The sequence below is a fragment of the Danio rerio genome, chromosome 22 (genome assembly GCF_049306965.1).
Source record: "Danio rerio strain Tuebingen ecotype United States chromosome 22, GRCz12tu, whole genome shotgun sequence".
In the NCBI taxonomy this organism is placed as follows: domain Eukaryota; kingdom Metazoa; phylum Chordata; class Actinopteri; order Cypriniformes; family Danionidae; genus Danio; species Danio rerio.
This window is the reverse complement of record NC_133197.1, coordinates 40949822-40973780: the sequence shown is the minus strand read 5'-3', so window position 1 is coordinate 40973780 and position 23959 is coordinate 40949822. Positions and strand designations below refer to the sequence as shown.

At 39.6% G+C, this 23959-nt stretch overlaps 1 protein-coding gene and 1 long non-coding RNA gene across 13 annotated transcripts in view; one reads left to right on the top strand and one right to left on the bottom strand.

Annotated features, from left to right (window-relative positions):
• The window catches only part of LOC137488979 (uncharacterized), a 108531-nt gene that overhangs the window by 17232 nt on the left and 67340 nt on the right, over positions 1–23959 (top strand). The gene's annotated exons all lie outside the window — the stretch shown is intronic.
• On the bottom strand, positions 25–15094 carry alpi.1 (alkaline phosphatase, intestinal, tandem duplicate 1). Of its 4 annotated transcripts, none has more exons than XR_012397370.1 (11): positions 14949–15088; positions 14375–14494; positions 12179–12294; positions 10328–10502; positions 8621–8793; positions 6938–7069; positions 6769–6844; positions 5926–6064; positions 5660–5848; positions 5131–5247; positions 25–518 (listed from the first exon to the last, which is right to left on the bottom strand). XR_012397370.1 is itself a non-coding variant. In NM_001014353.1 (11 exon segments), coding segments are annotated over 11 exon segments (1599 nt in total). In that variant the 5' UTR covers positions 15040–15094; the 3' UTR covers positions 30–246.

Here is a 23959-nt window from a genome sequence, read left to right as displayed (position 1 = left end):
ATCACAAACACCGATAACACAGACTAATATTTCCTTGTAGAAGTTTATTGGTCTCACGTGTTTGAGCAATTTGTGATCACAGTGCAAAAGATTCGTCAGCTGCGCAATATATACAAACATATCTGGATGTGGTGAAAAAACAACAACTTTACATTTATGTACACGCAGCAGTGCACTGCAAAAACTTCAGTATGAGCTACACGGGCTGTTCAGCATCTTCGGAGTGCCCACATAAAGTGGAGTCTGTCATCTCAAAACAAGCCAAAACACGCCGGTTAGAGAGATCAGAGTCAATGAAAGAGGGGTTTTCCAGCCTGCAGAGCTGTACAGATCCAGCGGGCAGTTGGTGTACGGCTCAAGGCATGCTGCGTAAGCCATGGCATGGGCCACATAGTTCTGCTCTTTGACTCCATGAAAGAGGTGTGCCATTGGGCCTTTGGCATAGATAGCCACATCTTCCCCTCCGTGTGTCTCGGATTCTAAGGGAACCGCAGCTTGTTGCTTGTACTCTTCATCATCTACCAAGAGAATTAAGTATGGTGTTAGTATTTGACAACAATCCACACCCACTTGCTACTTTAAAGGGCTCCTATGATGTAAAATCAAGATGTTTGGACAGAACTGTGTGTGGTATAGTGTGTCCACAGTCATATTGGAGTGCAATAAACACAGGAGTCTATTTTTTAATTTCCGGACATTAAGATAGGATTTAAATTTCAGAGATTTTGAGATGAGCTCATGTTTCACAAACTGATTATCTTCTGGAATTTTCCTGCGCCTTCATTTGCATTTCTTCTTTTTTTTTTTTAAAAGAGATTAAATTTAATTGAAAGTTCTGTGGGTGAAAGTCTTTGAGTTAAGAGAAAAAGCAGATAGAGCTGATGGAAGACAGTTAAAAATCAGACAACACAACAAGGTCTGCAGAAGAAGAAGATCAAGAGGATGAAGAAGTATAAGACAAATGTGGAAAAAGAAGATACATGATAATAAAAATGAGAAGAAAAAGGAGGATTAAGTGAAGAAAGAAATGTACAAGATGAAGAATTAGGAGCTGAAGGAGAAGAAAAATAAGAAGGAAGTAAGAAGTAGAAGACGAAAACAAAGTACATGAAAGAGGAGGGAAGAAACCAACACAGGCTCATTCTAAATACGTGCCCCTGTATACATTTCTGGAGAGCGCCAAATATGTCCCAGGAGCTACGCTTTTTTGCAGTTTCTCATTTCCGCAAATCCATCAGAGGCCGCTTTGTGCCTTTATCAGATCTCAAATTTCTCTCGAGTGCCATTCACGCTTGCTGTTCTCACCGAAAGCCACCAGAGGCTGCTGTCGACTGACTGATTGACTGTCCGATCGATTAACTAAGCCCACACGGATTTTTAGCCCATTTACTTGTGTAAATGTGTGTAAACTTATATTTTTTCAGTTTTTAATTATTTTCAGTAATATTATTGACTAATATGAAAATATTCATGTGATTTATTTACAGTGCAGCTTGTACAGTCATATTTTCTTTCTTTTAGTAGAGATATTATATGAGAGACTTGCTTTGTTTACCAAATGAAGTGGATCTAATTGGATTTGTATTGTAAACATAAGTTTTTAGTTCATATATCAGGTTTGAGTTATGATACTCCCAAAATCATTCCGCCTAAATTCGCAAATTTTTACCAAAATTCTGCGCAGAAATAACAAAATATGTTCGCAGATTCCATCTGGCGCTACCAATATCCCATTCTCCTCCTTTTCTAAACCCAAGCAATAGTGTTTTCTCAAGCACCGATTGACCCGACCACCATACCTGTCAACATTGGGATGTGAAAATAAGGGATTTGCCCACCATAATAAGGGACGGATGAATGATTTATTTAGATTTCTTTCATTTGATTACATTAAATAACAGAGGTGTCACTTAAACAATGCAAACATCTAACGTTATAATGAAGGCAATCCATTGCTTTCCTTACTTAATATGCTCAAACTGTGCAGGGCTTCGGTCCTCCAGGAATTGAGTTTGACACCCCTGATTTATTACTATGAAGCACTTCAGCTGACAGTCACGCACCGCTATATGACGGTTTTGAGGATTGCATATGAAGGGGAGACTGCACCTGTAATGAAAAAGAAGGGAATCGCGCCATTTTTGTATTTATTTTAAAGTGTTTTAATGCCTAAACAAGGCAAAAGCACAGAACAGAGTCGTATTTAGGAGCAAGGGGCAGCGCCTGTTGTTTTGGCGGTATGGGTAGCGTATAGAGAGGCTCGGTTCTTTATTATTTTAATAATGTTCAGAGAAAGACAAAAAATATGGGAGAAATACAGGATAATACCTTTACGGGATGATAGCAGGATAGAACTGTAAAATACGGGAGAATCCTGGGAAAAACGGGAGGGTTGACAGGTATGCCCACTACCCACTTCCCTAAACCCAGTCTACAGTTTTCAAAAGCAATCCAGAAAAAGAAAATCCCTCGCCTAATTTTACCATGTTTTCAGATTTTACCACATTCTCACCCTGTTATATACTTTAACTTTTTGGCTTTGGTCTTAACCATGTTCTGGAACTGTTATTCGCTGGACTCCAACCTTTCCATCAGGGTCAACTTCTCTGTGTATCTCAAGTCTGCCGACATACATGGCGAGCCACTGGACAAACTAGTATAAGTGGGAAAGCCATCCATACAGGGGAAAGAGGTCAGCTGGTAAGCACCTAAAGCAGGGGTGTCCAAACGCAGTCCTGGAGGGTCGGTGTCCTGCATAGTTTAGCTCCAACTTCTTTCAACAGACCAGCCTGGAAGTTTCTAGTATACCTAGAAAGAGCTTGATCAGCTGCTTCAGGTGTGTTTAATTGGGGTTGGAACTAAAATATGCAGGACACCGGCCCTCCAGGACCGAGTTTGGACACCCCTGGCCTAAATGAAGAGCATCATACCACCCAGTAGCATTCATTTTAAAGACAAAATGCAAACATAAATACTTTTGGCTACATATTTTGCGATCTCCAAAAAATGTATATAGGGCTATGTTTTCAGAATGAGCCTATGTTGAAAGAAAAAAGAAGACGTGTAACACTTCTATCTTCAGGAATTTCAGGCTATATTCCCATATACTCAACAAATCAAGTCAGTATACGATTAGACGCTTGATCTGAAGTGTTTTGAAGTGTGCTATGACACTCGGTATAAAACAAAAAAGGCATAACCAACATTAAAGCATGGAGACGTGTTGTGGTGTTATCTGAGATTCAGGCTGCTGCTGGTGATGTATTGCGAGACATCACAGCCAATCACTTTATAACCACAGTTTACCAAGCTTACCCAAGCAAGATAATGTCCCAGATCTAAAGACAAAAGTTCTTATCGCAAAAGGGCAAGATGTACCTAATAAAGTGGGAAGATATTTCCTCTGCAATGCTAATCAAGTAACACAGGCTTATCCTGAAAACGTAGCCCTGGAGATCTCGAATTATGTAGCCAGAGCTATGTGTGGCTGCATTCCATCTTTAAAACGAACGCTACGTATGACGCTGTTCAAATTCTTGCTTACCAGCTGAACACTTACCTCCGTGTTGACGGCTTTTCCGCTGTTACCAGTTTGTCCAGTAGCTCAACATGTACGTCTGCAGACTTGAGACACAGAGAGTTGACTGCAAACTACGGAAGTTGAGTCTGGTGAAGAACAGTTCCAGAAAGCAGGTATGACAAAAGCTAAAAAATTAAATAAACATGTAAATAACAGAGTGAGAATGTAATAAAACCTGAAAACATGCTAAACATCAGGCGAGGGCATCTCTTATTAGGGACAGAGCTCCAGAACAATGATGATTCTTCTTCTTTACAAGAATGAATTGCCTTTTTGAGGGTCTAAACATGCCCGAAAACTCACGAAACTTTGCACACGCCCCAGAAGTGGTGAAAATTTACATTTGTTATGGATTTCGGAAGTGGGTGTGGCAATATGACTTTACAACACCATCCATCATGCCAAATCCTACAAAAAAGTCTCTTGGAGCGAATTCTTAAACCCAACTGGAAGTCGGATATTTTTAACTTCCTCTGCCGAAAAAGTGACGTTTTTGCCATTTCCAGGCGTTGTATTTCAACGAACTCCTCCTAGGGGTTTTATCAGATCAACACCAAAGTTGGTTTTGTCATTTAAAGGCCTTGGCGATGTTAAATTGCGAAGATCAAGAGTTTTTGTGATAGGGCCTGTTCGCATTTCGCGCTACACCACTACTTATAACTTGCAAAAAGCAATGTCTGACCTGCCTGAAAATTCACAGGTTCGATGGGATTCTTGTCCTGAGAACATCTACCTGCCAATATTGAGTCACAGTCATAGCGCCACCTGCTGACTGAAGGCAGTTTAGCATAAATCTGTGTGATTTTTCTCAAATTTTTATAATATACATCAGCTTAAGTTTTTGTTGTGCATTGTTCTCTGTCATCCTAAGGCCACCGGGCGGCGGTGAGCCCGAGTGTGAGGTCCCTTTCATTGCCGTTTGTTCTGGATTGCTTTTTAAAACACTATCGGTTGGGTTTAGGGAAGGGGGAGGGTGAGGGTAGTTGGTTAGTTGGTAAGTCAGTCGACAGCCATGAATGGCACTTGCGAGAGAAATTTGAGGTATGAAAATAGCGTACACAGCGGCCTCTGGTGGATTCACGAAAACAACAACTGACAAAAAAAACCTAGCTCTGTCACACCTGCTGCAGTGCCCTCTGGTGGTCTTCAAGGGTACCAGTTTTACGTTTGTATCCTAGTCATGTGATCACTCCTTGTTTTAAGCTGTTCCTCATTGTCTAATTAGTTCAGTCTTTATAAGCCGTTATGTTGTGTTAAATTTGCCTTTACATTTGCAATGTTCTGTCCTGCTTTATTTGTGATCCGGTTTATCGAGTTTGGTTTGTTTGTTCACTTTGTTTAGTATCATTACTATGTTTTTGGATTCCTGTTTAGTTTTTGTTTGATTCACTCTTGTGCTTAATTTGTGCACTTCACATTTTAGTACCCTTTGTCACTTTTTTTGGATCTTTTGCTCTCTCCAGAAATGCATACTGGGGTACATTTTCAGAATGAGCCTGGGTCGTAATAAAGGACCTTCATTTTCAAGAGAACATTGTGGTCAAACTTACAATAATCCAAAACGGAAACATTTCCTCTTGTTCCGTTCACATGATCGTATCCTGGCCCGTTCGCATACAAGATACTAGTGTATGGAAGATCATCTTCAGCCTGTTTAGGTGCCAGACCTGGAAAATAAAAAGATAAATTAGCATACTGCTAAGTGCTGCTCAGAGCTGTCCTTATTATTAAGCAATTGTTAAGAGTATTTAATTGTAAACATATACACTCATGTGCTTGTGACATAGAGCAGAGAGGGAGAGGCTGTGACGGTGTTCAAGATGTAGAGCAGGGGGTGATGGTTGATTTGACTGTTCGAGATGTAGAAGACTGTGTTTGCAATGTAGATGAGGGGTTGTGTTGATGGTGTATGAGATTAAGAGTGTTGGGTGGGATGTGATGGTGTATGAGATAAATAGTAGGGGATTACATTGAGTGTGTTGGGGATAACAGTGTCGATGAGGAAGAGTAGTTGATGAGGTAATCTTCATTTTTATGTTGTTATTTGAATGCCATAACAGGACATAAGCTAGGACGTACCAAAAATTGGGTTCCCCCGAGGAGTTTTTCCACCAAAGGTGAAGACATGGGAATGATCTGCGGTGACGACAGTGAGCGTGTCTGATTCACTGGTCAGCTCGGACGCTGTCTGAATCGCCCGATCGAACATGATGGTCTCTGTCAGAGCAAGTTTGGCCACCCCGTCGTGGTGTCCGTGGTCTATTCTGCCTCGTAGAACACAAACATGTTTTGCTGTTAGTCGGATATATAGTTAACGCAGTAAAACCACTGGAAATGATAAACACTCATCTTCCACAAAGAGAAAAAAGCCTTTAGGGTTCTTGCTGAGGATTTGAATGGCTTTCTCAGTCATGTCCACGATGGAAGGATCACGTGTACGATTCCTGAACACCTCGAATCTCATATCTTTGGGCTCAAACAGGCCTGAATAAGAAATATGAAGCAAAATGTCATTAAAAGAAGCTGATAATAATTCCATATAAAATACCATATAACTATACTATATAGTAATGAATAGAAAATACTGTAGTGTTTTGAACTATACCATAGTTAAGAAATATACCATATAGAAATATACACAAACTTCCAAATACAATTATAGGGTATATTATACTACAATGCACCTCAGTTTACTGTAGTAAAATCTAAAAAAAAATTCTACAGTATTTATTACAGTTTATCAGTTCAATATAGTTAAGGTTTGCTGGAAAGCATTAGCTTTAAAATATACAGTGCATGTGGACAGTATTGATAGCGCTTCACTTTTCCATTGTCATATATATATATATATATATATATATATATATATATATATATATATATATATATATATATATATATATATATATATATATATATATATAGTATACTAGACTTGACCTTAGTCTTATTTATAAACACTTTAGTACTATAGTACTAATAATTATTATAATATTAAGTACTATAGTATTATGTATCTATAGTATTTTTCATGCGAGAATGCATATATTTACAGTATATGAGCACAATACAATAAATAAACTCTGAATGTGATTTTGGATGAACAGGCTGGATACCTGGACTACCCAGTAGACCACTGAACTGCTGGTTTTATTCGTTCTGAAAGGTAAATTCTGAACTGGCCTTACCCATCAGGCAGTCTGTTGTTTTAACATCCACTGCATTGAACTGCTCTTTGTTCCAAACGTACTGGGCGTTTCTTCCCTAATAAACCAAGCAGATAATCACGTCAGATTGCAGCAGTGGGTGGTTTACGATCACCATTTGTGCTGTGATAAATGCATTTCTCTGAAATACCTTGCGGGCATTGAGCCAAACGTTAATAAGATTTTTTTTGTCTTTGCGATCTCCTTTGTGAGATGATGAGGAGTATTCTGGGTCAGGGGTTCCCTTGGGTGTCATGTACATCCGGCCACCGCCAAGAATGACCTATAACAGAGACACACACGTGTGAAATTTAAGTCTTGCATTTCAGTTATTTAAAGTATGCTTTCGTGGGTAACACCATAAAATGATGGTTTATTAGTTAGTGTCCATATGTTAGTATTTACTAAGATTGAACAATACCTGTGCAGCATGCATTAATCATAGGGCAACATCTACTAAATAGTGCATTATTAAAATCCACAGCTGTGCTTGTTAACGTTAGATAATGCACCGTGAGTTAACATGAACTAACTACACAGTAAAGTTCATGGAGAAACTTTGATGTTGGCTTGAGAAAATCTGAAGCTAGATACACTACCCGACAGAAGTCTTGTCGCCTATCCAAGTTTTAGGAACACAAATAATATCTTGTTTTCTAGTTGATGATTTGATGATGAAGTGTCTCTATGAAAGGTGAAGGCCTCTAGATTTTGCTGATTTGAGCTCAATAAATCTGATCATGTCTTGATGTTGACTGATTTGATGAGGGCAGTGCGGTCTGACTCTGCTCAGACTAAAGTCTCATCACTGAACAGAAATAATGTCCAGTATAGAATATAAAGTCCTGCTGCAGTGGAGACAGAATGAAGATTGTGTCTGACTCCATCATGAGCTTGGAGGACTGCATCCATACATCTCTGACATGACTCACATCACTGATTAATAAAGTCATCTGGAATGAAGAAGAAAGCTTCAGCAGGATCCCAGAGTTCATCAAGAGTCTCTGTGTTCATCTTCAACACCTCCTCCTTCATCAGCTTAAAAATGTTGATGTCTGGTGACTGGGCTGACCAATCCTGGAGCACTCTTTGCTTTCAGGAGCTTTGATGTGGAGGCTGAAGTATGAGCAGGAGCGCTATCCTGCTGGAGAATTGTCCCTCTCCTGTGGTTTGTAATGTAATGGGCAGCACCTCAGGCTGTTGATGTTGATCATCCACTCTGCAGATCTCTCGCACACCCCCATACTGAATATAGACCCCAAACCATTTTGTCTTAAAATGTACAAGACAGATCTGAAAATGCTTAATGAATTCAGTCATTAAGCGTCTCAAGCTGGAAGGCGAGGCAGTGGCGCAGTAGGTAGTGCTGTTGCCTCACAGCAAGAAGGTTGCTGGTTCGAGCCTCGGCTCAGTTGGTGTTTCTGTGTGGAGTTTGCATGTTCTTCCTGCGTTTGCGTGGGTTTCCTCCTGGTGCTCCGGTTTCCCCCACAGTCCAAACACATGCGGTGAATTGGGTAGGCTAAATTGTCCGTAGTGTATGAGTGTGTGTGTGAATGTTTCCCAGAGATGGGTTGCGGCTAGAAGGGCATCCGCTGGATAAGTTGGCGGTTCATTCCGCTGTGACGACCCCAGATTAATAAAGGGAATAAGCCGAAAAGAAAATGAATGAAGCTGGAATTTAGCGTGTTTTTTTTTGTGAGTTCTACACTTGCCTGTCTAATGAATGTATTTACTATAAATAACTACCTAATTAATAGTTATTGAGTTACAGTATATGAAGCTCTAGAGCGCACCATTCCTAACTATTCTTGAATTTTAGTGAAATATGGCTCACATCAATGTCAGTGTTGGTCACCAGCTGTGTGGCGATGTCTTTGCAGCCCTGCCGGCGGGCTTCGGAGGGCACATCTGCATCGCTGTACCATTTACGGCTGACTGAATGCGCATACGCAGCAGCCGGCGACGCGTGCTGGACTCTGGTGGTGGTCACGATGCCAACAGACTTTCCTTAAGATGCACAGACACACATGCATTAGCACATTTATCCTGCATGACAAAGCAATGATGCACTGGGATGAAAGAAGTTAAAGGAAATAATGATTAATGGTAAATGGACAATAGTAGTGTACAAATAGCATGTGTCTGTCAGTAAAGGGTAAACAGCATCTTATTATTTACTTTTAAAGCTAACTGCTTTTTACATGGTAAACAGAATGTATTATATTTAGCTGAAAGCAGAAGTGTACATACACTAATAAAGGAACATAAGCATTTTTAAAAATGTCTGATGGTAAATCTCTAAACGTTTACTATTTTAGGATTTCCTAAATGATTTACATTTGCTCAATGCCAGAATAATGAGAGAATTGTTTATTAATTTTCTAGACAGTCAGTAGTTTACACACATTTCCTTGGTATTTTTTTGCTTTGCTTTTAAACTGTAAAACTGTGGTCAAATGTTTTGGGTCTCCTTCCACAAGCTTCTCACAATAGTTTGCAGGAGTTTTGGCCCATTCCTCCTGCAGAATTGCTGTAACTGAGTCAGATTTGTAGGCTGTCTAGCTCACACAAGCTTTCTCAACTCTGCCCACACATTCTCTATAGGATTGAGATCAGGGCTTTGTGATGGCCACTACAAAACATTCCCTCTGTTGTCTTTAAAGCACATGTGACCTCATTTGGCAGTGTGCTTAGGGTCATGGTCTGTTCAGAGGAGCCATTTGTGGCCAAGTTGTAATGTCCTGGCTGATGTGTTGAGATGTTGCTTCAGTATTTCTCCATAATGTTCTGTCTTTATGATGCCATCTATGCTGTGAAGTGGACCAGTCCCTCCTGCAGCCCCACAACATGATGCTGCCGCCCCCATACTGCACAGTTGGGATGGTGTTCTAGGCTTGTTCCTCTTTGTCCTCCACATGTATCACTGCTCATTATGGCCAAACAGTTCAATCTCAGCTCCATCAGAGCACAGGACATGTCTCCACACATGAGTCTTTTCCCAGTGTCATTCAGCAAACTGTAATCTGGCTTTGTTGTTGATTCTGGCTTGTTGATTTTCTCATGTTGTCACTCAAGGAAGCAGTGTGTTTGAGCTTCTCCTTCAATACTATTCTACAGTTGTGCCTCACATTAACTCAAATGTTGTCAATCAGCCAATCAGAAACTTCCAAAACCCTGACATCATCATCTGAGCTTTACAATATTTAAGCATATTATATTAATATGTTATATTTAAGCTTTACTATACAGCATTCATCTGCAGCCTGTTATCTGCCAATGTTGGTGAATGTAGTATTAAATCTCTAGGAGGAGACTAACACAGATCAGAGGCCGGAATTGTAATACGCTGAAGTCGGATAACAATATTTTGGCTTTCTCAGGACAACATGATAAAACAAATGCCAAATACAACTCCTACAAAACAAAGAAACCCAAAGAAAAGTGAGAAACAGAACTCCACTTGACCTGTGCGTTACTCTCTCTGCAGGAGCAATGGAAAAATCCCTGCTTGCATGTGTGTAGGTGTGAAAATGGAAAATACCTTGTGCTTTGGCGCGGTGCAGCACTGAGAAAACCTCATTGCCAAATGTTGTGTTGCACTCGTAGGCCACTGCTTTGGCACTCAAGCCCACCGTCTTGGCATTAGCCTTCACTCCGCAGTGATACGCTGTAGCTGTGCTAGCGCTGTCCGCGACCTGCTTGTCCACACAATATGTCTGTTTGGAAGCACACCAGATTACTCAGTTAGCAGATTATTGACTTTTATAGTTAAAAGCGGGTTTTTTACTCTATAAATCGGTCCATACAGTCATTATAGTCATGCCATATATAGATATGGACTCCAAACTCCCATATGTGTGCTTTTATAGGGCAGTACTATCTAAACCGTGGGTCTCAACTTCGTGGAGGGCCGAAGCTCTGCACAGCTTTGCTCCAAGCTTAATCAAACACAGCTGATCCGACTAATCAAGGTGTTCAGACTCTTTTCAATCAGTCGATCAGCTGTGTTTGATTAGGAGTTTAGCAAAACTGCAGAGCTGCGGCCCTCCAGGAATCCAGTTTGAGACTCATTTCTCAACCACGTTCCTGGAGGGCCACCAGCACTGCATGTTTAGACATCTCCTTTGTCCATCACACCCATTACAGGTCTTTTAGTCTGTGCTAACGAGCTGATGATCTGATCTGGTTAAGGAGAAATGGAAAAGGAGCTGGTGGTCCTCCAGGAACGTGGTTGAGAAACACTGATCTAAACAATGTGTAATCTGCGAAAAAGAAGAAGATATTTATTTATAATACAGTATTATTCTCCTGTAATTAAATGGACTGGTGTTAGTTATTTCCAATAGTATGTGTCTACAGACTTGCATATGCAATCTCAGACATGCAGTCTCAAACACATGCACTCAGAGTTAGTGACATCATTGTGAGGGCTGGGGTTAGTTGTATGCACTAAGAGCATTCACACACAGAATAAAACATTCATTAATGAATAATTGGCAGTTTAATTATAGGATTATAATGCACAACTGAGGTGATAATACATCCATGATGGACTGGCTCCTGCACTTCAGGTGATCTGCATTATTTTCTAACAATTCTAGAGCTACTGGTGCATTATATCTGCAGCTACTGTTCAGGTGCTGTGCAGTATCTCAGACATTCGTCACTTGTCCTCAAACTGCTCCTGTGTGTTTGTCTAGTTTCTCACACATCTCCTCCAAAGCCTTCTGTTGTGTTTTGATGGGATTTTTGACTGTTGTAGCTGTGAAATACCTGAAATCATTTAGCGCAGTGATATGTAGCTGTAATACAATCAAACCTGCTGGTGCTATTTTACCTGTGTGTTTATCTAAAAACTAACCAAACACCTTAAAATGATTGTCAGGCAATCAGAGTCAAGCAATCAACAGATATATAATATAAATATTGTAATATAATATAATATAATACGATATAATAGAATATATAATAATATAATAAAATATATAATAAAATAAAAATATTAAAATATAATATAATAAAATAAAATATAATAGAAAATATAATAAAATATAATAAAATATAATATAATATAATAATAAATAAAATATAATATAATAATAATAACATAATAAAATAAAATATAATATATTATAAAAAATATATTAAAATAAAATATATAATAAATATAATATGATGATATAATATAATATATTATAATATAATATAAAATATAATATATAATATAATATGATATAATATTGTAAAATATAATAAAATATAAAATATAATATAATATAGTAAAAAAATAATAAAATATAATGTAATATAAAATATAATATAACAATATAATATAATAAAAAATATAATATAGTAAAATACAATAAAATATAATATAACAATAAAATCCGACCTTTGACAGGGCGAGATATGGAAACGTGTCCATGGCCAGAATTGTCTCCTCCCCGGACTGTCCTTCCATCTGACCCCGCAGGATACGAGCGGCTGAAACCGTGGACACTCCCATTCCTGACAGATGGACAGATAAACCTCACTGTCACACACACATCAGCCTGACCCGCAGGCCGAAAAACAGATATGACCTCCACACAAAAAATTATCGAGCAGTAATTATTATATCTGTTAAAGACACACTAAAAAACTGCTCATTACCAAACCCATAACATGCATGACAACTTGGAAGTCAGAAGATAAAGAGACGTGAAATATTACACCGTTATTACTAGAATGCAGTAAAGTTAAGATACAAACTCCAGTGTAAACTTAAAGCAATTGTTCACAAAAAAATGAAAAATCTGTCCATCTGTCAAGGAACGTAAATTCACGTTTTTTACCACAACGGACCGGTACATCAACCGATGCACCAATCGGCCTGTCAATCTCACGCTCCATGCTTCCCTCACTCGTGACCAAAACCCCAGGATACTTGAACTCCTCCACCTGGGGTAAGGACTTTCCTTCAACCTGGAGATGGCAGACCACCTTTTTCTGGTGGAGCGTGAATGTTTTTTGAGCACAATTAAGTGCACACAGCATGCCATATCATCTGATAATTTCAGGAAATAATTCCAAAAGGCGACTGACTCTGTAAAGCCACATAAAACAACACAAAAATACAACGAATATGCCGAGTTCAGCAGCTAATCAGCCAGAATCAGCTGAGGTGAAGTGATGACCAGCGAGACCTAACTGTCACTCCAGTGGCCACGCCCTTAATTATGCAGACTCGTTCTTTGTACCAGGCTGTAAACGCCCATTTTTCTGTTCTAAAGTCATTCTAGCAGTGAGCTCAATGGACATTTGCTCCATATAGTGGAACTATAAGGACTAGTGGAATTTCAATGAATTGCAGTTTTAGTTACTTCTGTATTGGCTTCCCGAGGGAGAGCAGGAGAATGCCGCTTGTTTTACGCTGCAGATGCCGTTCCAACCGCAACCCAATACTGGGAAACACCCATACACTCTCTTTTACACTCATACACTACAGACAATTTAGTTGATCAATTCCCCTATAGCGCATGTGTTTGGACTCTGGGGGAAACCGGAGCACCCGGGGGAAACACATGCCAACACGGGGAGAACATGCAAACTCCAAACAGAAACACCAACTGACCCAGCTGGGGCTCTTATTGTGAGGCAATCATGTTATCCACTGTGCCACCGTGCTGTCCTGTACAAACTTATGTTGCACTAAATTAAATGTACAGGCATAGTTCACCCAAACTCGAACATTTACTTGCTATTTACTACGCGGTTATAAACATTTAGGAGTTTCTTCCTTCTGTTGAAGACTTCCATAGTAGGAAAAACTACTACAGGAGTCAATGGGTGCAGGTTTCCAGCAAGTAAATGACACAAGCTGAGACTACATCGCTCAGTGATGCAATGTCAGACACAGTGCACTCAGTGGAGCTGGTGATGTCACTATGAGGGGTGGGGTTAGGTGAGTGCATTCAAAAGCATTGGATACAGCTCAGATTGCACTGCTCAAATGATGACAGAAAATACTGCTAAAAATGTGTGATAGTCATACTGTTAATGGATTTTCTTTATATAAAAAAAGCTAAAACACCTGGGGTAAAATGTAAAAAATACAGGCCTCCACACAATCTCTTCATGTTGTCATAAAACAACTTAAGTTAACTTAAAAAATTAAAGTAGATTTAGCAATAATAAATTAGTTGTCCCTCAAACATCTCAAGAATTGTGTTTGAACTCATTTTAAATAGTTAGTACACAATTATTAAGTACACATTTTAATGCACACTGAAACAAAATGATGTCAGCAAAACTGTTGCAAACTATTTTTTGTGTTGAATTTAAACAAATTTAATTTTTTAAAACTCTATTTAATTTGTTTGTTTAAATTCAGCCCAAATATTTTTTTAAAGCCACTTAACGTAAAACAAAAATGTAGTAAATCCAAGGAATCATCTCTGAATACATTTTTTCAGTGACAAAAAAAGTCTTGATTTTTAAAAAACACCTTTTGACTCAAATATGGAAGTCATCTCTGCCTACATCTGGTACTACAGTAAAAAAGCAGCGCAGTCTCACTTAAGCATGTAAAGTCGTCTTCATCACTCACCATCACCAACGAAGAGGATGATGTTTTTGGCTTGGTTGACTCTGAGAGGCAGCGTGAGGGCCGTCTGCAGCGTCCGTCTGGCCTGATCATTCCAGTATGCGGGATCCTTCTCCCATTCAGCTGCACAGCAAACACACACCAGCCCATAAACATCTCAGGAACAGCTGCTGAAACTCTTCTGAACCCACCACCACCAAGAAGAAAAACCTGCCCGGACTTGAGCTAAACTACACTCAACTCCGACATTTAAAGGGATAGTTCAGCCGAAAATGAACATTTACTCACCATTTACTCAACTGATTACAAACTTTTAGGAGTTTCTTACTTCTGTCAAACACAAATGAAGATATTTTGAAGAATGATCAACCATGGTACGAAAAAAAAAGATTATAACAGAACTTACTTTGTGTTCAAAGTAAATGAGGGTGAGTAAATAATAACCGAATATTATTATTATTGTTATTATTGGAGTGAACTGTCCCTTTAACCCACAACACCTACTCGCAAGAGCCTGGAGGTTACCTGTGTGCCCACCGAGAGCTAATTCTGGACAATAGGAGCGCTGTGTGCTTACCCGCGGAGTCCAGACTGCAGCTGGTGTTCAGGACGAGGGCCAACAGGAGGAGAAGAAGCGCTCCGGGGGCCCGACCGTAAACCAAACACATCCCGAGCCTCTGAGAGAGAGAAGCACACACCTCGACGGCTGGAAGGAGTGTCTCCAAAACCTCCAACCCCTGCCTTTTAAAGCCAGTGTGTGTGTGTGTGTGTGTGTGTGTGTGTGTGTGTGTGTGTGTGTGTGTGTTTCAGTCTCGGGCCCCCAGAAATCTCATCGGGACCACACAGGGTCAGGAAACCCCTCGAGTTTTTCTCAAAATCTGGCGTATTTGTTTTCCGACTTTTCTTCCCAGCTGTGCTCCTGTTAATCGAATGTGTACTTTGATGTGGAGAAAAGTGCACTAATGTCTGCTTTCTCTCATTCAATGCACATTAGATTTATAATGGTTAGTAGATGACATCCTTTTCATACAGTGGATGAATGGTGCTCAGAGAATACACCGAGGTTATGTTATTGAGAACTTTTAAAAATGAATCCAGCGGGTGTGAAAGTGAAATATCTGGATTCTACATATGTCAATGGTAATGTTTTTAAAGACTTAAATACACAATACTAATATATATATATATATATATATATATATACATATACATAAACACACCGGCCACTTTATTAGGTACAACTTACTAGGACTGGGTTAGACCCTCTTTTGCCTTCAGAACTGCCTTAATCCTTCATGGCAGAGATTCAGCAAGCTACTGGAAATATTCCTCAGAGATTTTGCTCCATATTGACATGATAGCATCACACAGTTGCTGCAGATTTGTCGGCTGCACATCCATGATGCCAATCTCCCGTTCCACCACATCCCAAAGCTGCTCTATTGGATTGAGCTCTGGTGACTGTGGAGGCCATTTGAGTACAGTGAACTCATCGTCATGTTCAGCAGTCTGAGATGATTGAGCTTTATGACATGCTGCGTTATCCTGCTGGAAGTAGCCATCAGAAGATGGAGACACTGTGCTCATAAAGGGATGGACATGGTCAGCAGCAATACTCAGGTAGGCTGTGGCGTTGATGCTCAATTGGTACTAATGGACCCAAAGAAAATCTCCCCCACACCATTACACCACCACCACCATCCTGAACCGCTGACACAAGGCAGGATGATCCATGCTTTCATGTTGTTGAGGCCAAATTCTGAGTCGAGCATCTGAATGTGTCAGCAGAAATGGAGACTCATCAGAGCAGCAACGTTTCTCCAATCTTCTATTGTCCAGTTTTGGTGAGGCTGTGTGAATTGTAGCCTCAGTTTCCTGTTCTTAGCTGACAGGAGCGGCACCCGGTGTGCTCTTCTGCTGCTGTAGCCCATCCGCCTCAAGGTTGGACGTGTTGTGTGTTCAGAGATGCTCTTCTGCAGAGCTCGCTTGTAACGAGTGCTTATTTGAGTTACTGTTGCCTTTCTATCAGCTGGAACCAGTCTGGCCATTCTCCTCTGACCTTATCAACAAGGCATTTGCGCTCACAGAACTGCCGCTCACTGGAGATTTCCTCTTTGTCGGAGCATTCTCTGTAAACCCTAGAGATGGTTGTGTGTGAAAATCCCAGTAGATCAGCAGTTTCTGAAATACTCAGAGCAGCCCGTCTGGCAGCAACAACCATGCCACGTTCAAAGTCTCTTAAATCTCCTTTCTTCCTCATTCTGATGCTCACTCTGAAGTTCAGAAGATCATCTTGACCATGTCTACATGCCTAAATACATTGAGCTGCTGCCGTGTGATTGGCTGATTTGAAATGTACGTTAACAAGCAGTTGGACAGGTGTACCTAATAAAGTGGCCGGTGAGTGACTGTCGGTTTGGGTTTTGGAAAGGTGGTTAGGCACTGGTCGATCAGTGCTTTTGAAAACACTATTACGCCCCATTCACAGCCGGTCAGTCGACAACGACTTCAGGTGGATTTACATGAGAACAGTGGCAGATTTCTAATTCGAGATCTGGAAAAACGTACACAGCGGCCTCTTGTGGATTTGCGAAAACAAAAATATTTCTATTTACTCTCCTTCAAGTGTTTGCAACCCCTAATAAGTGTTTGTTTTTCTGTTGAACACTACAGAAGATTTTTTGATGAAAGCTAAAAACCTGTAATTTTGTAGGAAAAACTAATGGAAGTCAGTGTTTCCAACATTCTTCAAAATATCCTCTTTAGTGTTCAACAGCAGAAAGAAGCAAGTAAAGGTTGAGTAAATGAAGTACTCCTCTTAAAAGTATCCTCCAGTGCACTTATTTTTCCCCAAGGGTAGAAGCAGATATCAATGCCTGAAGCAGTATCTTACAGTGTTTACATATGCAGCATGAACAATGAAGTGGAAGCAGAGAGTCACGCAGAGTTTCTCAAACAAGTCAAGACGAGGAGGAAGAGCATGTTATTAAATCCTGAGGAGGCAAACAGTGTTTAGTTGTTCACAGTTGCTAAGGAACGTCCGATATTGCTGTTTATGCTGTGTATATCAGCCATATTATAAAGGTTTCCCACTGTCAATTAATATTAGCAAAATATGAAGAGCTCATTCACAAAGCCTGAGTTTTTATAGTCACACTATTGTCAGGAGCATTTTCGCTTTTAACAAATAATTATCCAAGACTTTTTGCTTATTAAACTCTTATTTTGCTGCTTATTAACAGTTATTGAGGTAGAATTTGGGTATCAGGGATGTAGAATAAGATAATACTTTATACAGTTGAGGTCAGAATTATTCACCCCCTGTTTATTTTTTTCCTAATGTCTCAGAGAGCAGATTTCTCCAGCACATGTCTGCACATAATAGTGTTAATAACTCATCTCTAATAACTGATTTATTTCCTCTTTGTCATGATGACAGTAAATAATATTAGACTAGATATTCTTGAAGACACTTCTATACAGCTTAAAGTGACATGTAAAGGCTTCACTAGGGTAATTAAAATGCTGTTTAAACAATTAAAACTGCTTTTATTCTAGCCCAAATAAAACAAATAAGACTTTCTCCAGAAGAACAAACATTATCAGACACACTGTGAACATTTCCTCAATCTGTTCTACATCATTTGGGGAATATAAAAAATCTAAATCTATTTTTTTAATGTAAAAACTGCTAAGGTCATTATTATGCATTATTGTACTAGTATCTGGTAAATTACTGTGTACTCTCAGCATCAAGTGGGATAATTTGGTACAGTGCAATAGAGTACCGTATGTATTCATTACATGGGCAGCAAGGTAGCATAGTGGTTGGCACTGTCACCTCAAAGCAAGAAGGTCACTGGTTCGAGCCTTGCCTGGGTCAGTCTTTGTTTCTGTGTGGAGTTTGCATGTTCTCCCCGTGTTGGTTTGGTTTCCCGTACAGTCCAAACACATGCGCTATAAGGAAATTGATCAACTAAACTGGCCTAGTGTATGAGTGTTTAAATGAGTGTGTTAGTGTTTCCCGGAGATGAGTTGGCGGTTCATTCCGCTGTGGCCACCCCTGATTACTAAAGGGACTAAGCCAAAGGAAAATGAATGAATGAATCTATTACATTATACTAACCTGTTCTCTGTTAAACATAATAAAACAGTTCACAGGATTAGGCTAATTATTTGTCTTCAATAGTGTATTATACATACTAAACCCAGATTATATTCAGAAACTGTAGACTATAAAAGAGAAAACATTCACTGAAGAAAATAATGTCTTATTTATTTTATAGTAGACAGTATTTCTGTTGCAGTCTGAAAGTTTGCTCATATTCTCAGAAATAATGGGACAAAATCTGTCCCTGGGGTGGCACCCTTCTGTTCCTAACAGCCACGTATTAATACCAAAATGTACAAATGTGTATCTTATAGTACCTTAAAGTTACAAAAGTGAACCCTAAAGGTATTAATATTCATCTAGACTGTACCTGATGAAAGGTACACCCCAGTGACATATGTTGTGCCTTTATTCCTGAGTGTGTAGTCACAACATCACCCATAAATATTATTGTTAAAGGCTGCAACCATTTGTTAAGCAGCGCTATCATTCATGTTACAGCAGTCGTCATTGTTTCATGAAAACAGAAAGCGCATTACAGTCGATGCGTTTTACTAGTAATTGATGGTTTGCTGACTAACTCTGCTCCGCTGAATTGTTTTGTGGGAAATAAAGCTAAGCAGGATTTTTCTTCAGTGAGGTAGTGGAGAATTAATGCTGTAAAAACAGACAGAGAGAGAGAGAGAAGGAGAGAGCTGAAGGAGTCTGAAAGCGTTTCTAGACTATATTCATTCTGTTAATGAGGCTTAAAGAGCATCTCGACTGCACTGAATAAAGCCAAACTACTGTATCTGTCATTCAAAGAACATTTTCATGTTTGATTAAGTTGAAGATTTGCTATAAAGCAAAAACCAACCGCCTAGGAAAAATGAAAAGCATTAGTTTATGATGTGGTAGTATTCATTCATTCATTCATTCATTCATTCATTTTCTTTTTGGCTTAGTCCCTTTATTACTCTGGGGTCACCACAGCGGAATGAACCACCAACTTATCCAGCATATGCTTACGCAGTGGATGCCCTTCCAGTTGCAACCCATAACTGGGAAACATCCATACACACTCATACACTACAGACAATGTAACCTACCCAATTCACCTGTACAGCATGTGTTTGGGCTGTGGGGGAAACCAGAGCACCTGGAGGAAACCCACGCCAACACGGCAAACTCCACACAGAAACACCAACTGAACCAGCCAGGGCTCGATCCAGTGACCTTCTTGCTGTGAGGCGGACATGCTACCCACTGTGCCACCGCGTCACCCTCTCATAGTATTTTTATGTTAAAGTCCGCATGAACCAGAAGCTGCGACTGTTTTTATTTTTTCCATATTGTGACGCAGTTCCAAGAGAAACAGAATATGAAATGAGAAACAGTGGGCGTGGCTGGTTTTTGGAACTGCGAGCTGATTGGCTGTAGTAAAGTGGGCATTTCATTCAGAAAGATCAGGAAAGGGGTTTGTGGGCTTATTTTGTGCCGGACCCGGCACCTCATTTTAACCATCCCCCTCCTCACAAGCACCCCCGCCCTTCACACCACCCCCCATCCCCCCACTCTTTACTGTCGTCCACTACACCTTCATCTGTGTGGAGTTTGCATGTTCTCCCTGCGTTCGCGTGGGTCAAGGTTTCCCCCACAGCCCAAACACATGCGCTATAGAGGAATTGGGTATGCTAAACTGTCTGTATTGAATGAGTGTGTATGGGGGTTTCCCATTGATGGGTTGCAGCTGGAAGGGCATCTGCTGCGTAAAACATATGCTGGATAAGTTGGCGGTTCATTCCGCTGTGGAAAATGAAACATCAAATCGAGCATTTTTAATCTTGATTTAATTTCATTTTAAAGTTTGAACCTAAGCTCAATCATTCTTCAAATTTGAGCTGTAACACTACGAGAAGCTGATTCAGGACAAGATATTAAACAGTCAGGCTCATTTGTGGCAAATCAAGCAGCTTATAAACGCATAAAACACGAAGCGATGAGCAAAATACCAGCAGAGAAACTCAACCCTGGGCTAGCGGAGACACGTCAGGCCATTGTTATGGTAGGCAGCACTTTTAAGAGCTGAACTTGAGATTAAGCTAATAATGAGCTGCGGTGAGACTGAAAGCTCTATTTGGGACTGTTTTTCCACTCTCCTCCTAAGAGTTTCCCATAGCCTTTACACCATTATCCACAACCACACAGACTGCAGCTACTCTGGACACCAAAACCCAGAACAAAAAAACAAAAAACAGTCGGATTTGGAAAGTAAAACAGCATATTTTTGCAACTTGTGTGAGGTGTTATGAATTTAGGAGTCTAAAACATCATCCTCATGTTGAGCAATTGATTAAAAAACACTGCAAAAAGGCAATTCTGCATACAAATACTACAGTCATTCATGATTTTCAACCACATTGCTTATATTATCATAGTATTTACAACTCCTTGTTAATACTGCACCATAGTGTAGTATAGTGAACCGATATTACAGTAAACTGTGGTGTATTGTAGTATATTAGATTAGATTAGATTCGATTCATGTGTCGTTACACATTACACAAGTACAATGCAACGAAATGCAGTTTAGGTGTAACCAGCAGTGCAACAGCAGCAAGTGCAGGATACAGGTATCAGTTATAAAGTGCAGTTTTAGAGAAACTATGGGGATATTTACAGAGGGATGTACTATCAACTTTATATACAGGTTGTATTAGCTATGAACAGAGATTTACTATAGAGGAATATCAGAAGTGTGCAGATAGCAGAGCAGAGCTGGAAGGCAGGAGTGAAAACCGTCTGTGAGCAGGGTGAGAGGTGTCCTTCAGAATACTGCGTGCTCGGCACAGACAGTGTTTCCTCTGGATGTCCTCTATGGCTGGCAGTGTGGTCCCTGTGATGCGTTGGGCAGTTTTCACCACCCGCTGCAGTGCCTTACGCTCAGCAACAGAGCAGCTTCCATACCAGACTGTGACGCAGTTGGTCAGGATGCTCTCTATTGTGCAGCGGTAGAAGTTCACCAAGACGGCTGATGAAAGCTGGTTCTTCTCAAGTTGCCTGAAGAAGAATAGGCGCTGGTGAGCCTTCTTGAGCAGGCTGGAGGTGTTGATGGTCCAGGAAAGGTCTTTTGAGATGTGGGTCCCCAGAACTGGAAGGCTGAGACGGGCTCAATGACCATCCTATTGATGTGGATGGGATCATGTGAGCCTGTTCCTCCCTTCCTGAAGCCCACAATGAGCTCCTTGGTCTTGTTGGTGTTAAGAAGCAGATTATTGTCGGTGCACTATATTGGCCAGATGATGTATCTCCTCCCTGTTGGCAGTCTCATATATATAGGGTATATATAAACTACCTTACATTTGTAGAAAACTACAGTATTGCTTACTTTAGTTTTTGTGTTCCGTAGCAACTGTAGAATCACCAGAACAGATTACCTCAAGTACTTTACTATAGCATGCTTCTAAAACACTACAGTGTTTACTATATATATACTAAACTAAAATGATCTCCATGTTGGATTCTAAGAGGACTTCACACACACACACACACACAAAATACAGTACGCACAGTACAGCGCCCTCGGAGAGCAAGGAATCACTTTAGATTCATCAACATGCAAGGATGTAACATGTAAGGATTCTGACACAGCAACATGAAGCAGACGCTTTACAAAAGTTGTGTGTTGGGGAAACATCAAACTTATAAAATGTGAGATGGAATCAACTTAAAGGCAGAGAAATGCACCGTATTTGACAGCTGCCACTTCATCCGCCACTTTCACTACAGTACATTTACATGGACACCAATACTCCGCTCTTATGATTAAGATAATACTGATTAAAAGTCGATTAAGAGAAAAAGAAAGTGACCGGTTTGCTGATGAAAGCGAGGACCATGAGAGAGGGGGTGGGTGTAGTGGATGAAAGTGAAGACCATTCATTTCAAATTAATAATGAGCTAATTTTGACAGCCCTAATATATATATATATATATATATATATATATATATATATATATATATATATATATATATATATATATATATATATATATATATATGTATATATATATATATATATATATGTATATATATATATATATATATATATATATATATATATATATATATATATATATATACTTTAGTCATTGCCTGCTTATAAAAAATGTACTTAATTTTTATTTATTATTTCTAAAAACGAGACGATATTTATTGCTTGTCTAGAAAATGCTTCTTGATTTGAGAGTTTTAAGATATTCGCACTAGAAACAAAACAAAACCCGGGTGTTTGCAGTGGAATAATTGTACAGTAAGCTGTTCTGCTTCATAAGCACAAAGAGGAATTGGTTTTTAGCTTTACATCTTTCATAGCTCCTCAGTTTCATCCATGACCCTGAAAGACGTCTGATCCGCTCATCCGAAAAAATAACAATAGGAGACAAGAGCACAAATCCATATGCACAATCAGAACGGACTGGAGCCGTCGATGACATCATGACATTTATGTGAATTGAAATCTCAGAATAGCAGTGGACGGAGGTTTCCAATAAAGACGAAACTCTTGCCATCTGCTAGAGCGCTTCGTGAGGGAAAACGAGCAGAACCGTTAAAGCGACGCCATCGAACTCTGCAGACCAGCGCGTGGAGTTTCCAGAGCCTCAATGACTAGATACGCCTCTGTGATGATGTCTGCTGTAAATCAGCCGTTATTGAGACAACTGAGACGTACTGTATTTTGCAATGGGAAAGGGAAAATGTCGCTTAAGGATGGATTACACTTATATATGAATTATATACAGTTGAAGTCAGAATTATTCGCCCCCAATTTCTGCTTAACGGAGAGCAGATTTCTCCAGCACATGTCTAATCATAACAGTGTTAATAACTCATCTCTAATCACTGATTTATTTCCTCTTTGTCATGATGACAGTAAATAATATTAGACTAGATATTCTTCAAGACACTTCTATACAGCTTAAAGTGACATGTAAAGGCTTCACTAGGGTAATTAGGGTAACTAGGCAGGTTAGGGTAATTAGGCAAGTTATTGTATAACGATGGTTTGTTCTGTAGACTATCCAAAACAAATATAGCTTAAAGGGGCAAATAATATTGAGCTTAAAATGCTGTTTAAACTATTAAAAACTGCTTTTATTCTAGCCCAAATAAAACAAATCAGACTTTCTCCAGAAGAACAAACATTATCAGACACACTGTGAACATTTCCTCAATCTGTTCAACATCATTAAGGAAATATAAAAAAAAAATCAAATAAAAAAATCAAAGGGGGCTTAATAATTCTGATTTACACTGTATATAAATATACTAGAACTCACAGTGAATGCCTTTCACATAGCTGTGCATTTATACGTATGCGTGCTGTTTGTGTTGCTCTGACAATAATACCTCCTAAACACTAGTAGTAAATGGGCTTTCTTCCACCACATTATTATTATTATTTTTTTTTTTAATTATGTGAACACAAAAATATATC

Excerpts from the sequence above, each read along its gene's own strand:
- alpi.1 (XM_009296531.4), bottom strand. The coding sequence starts at position 14,464 with ATGATCAGGCCAGACGGACGCTGCAGACGGCCCTCACGCTGCCTCTCA. Across the intron at positions 10,503-14,374 it reads CATCCTCTTCGTTGGTGATG|ACATATTGTGTGGACAAGCA; the intron begins GTGAGTGATGAA and ends GCTTCCAAACAG. Across the intron at positions 7,070-8,620 it reads TGACCAACACTGACATTGAT|GTCATTCTTGGCGGTGGCCG; the intron begins GTGAGCCATATT and ends TCTCTGTTATAG.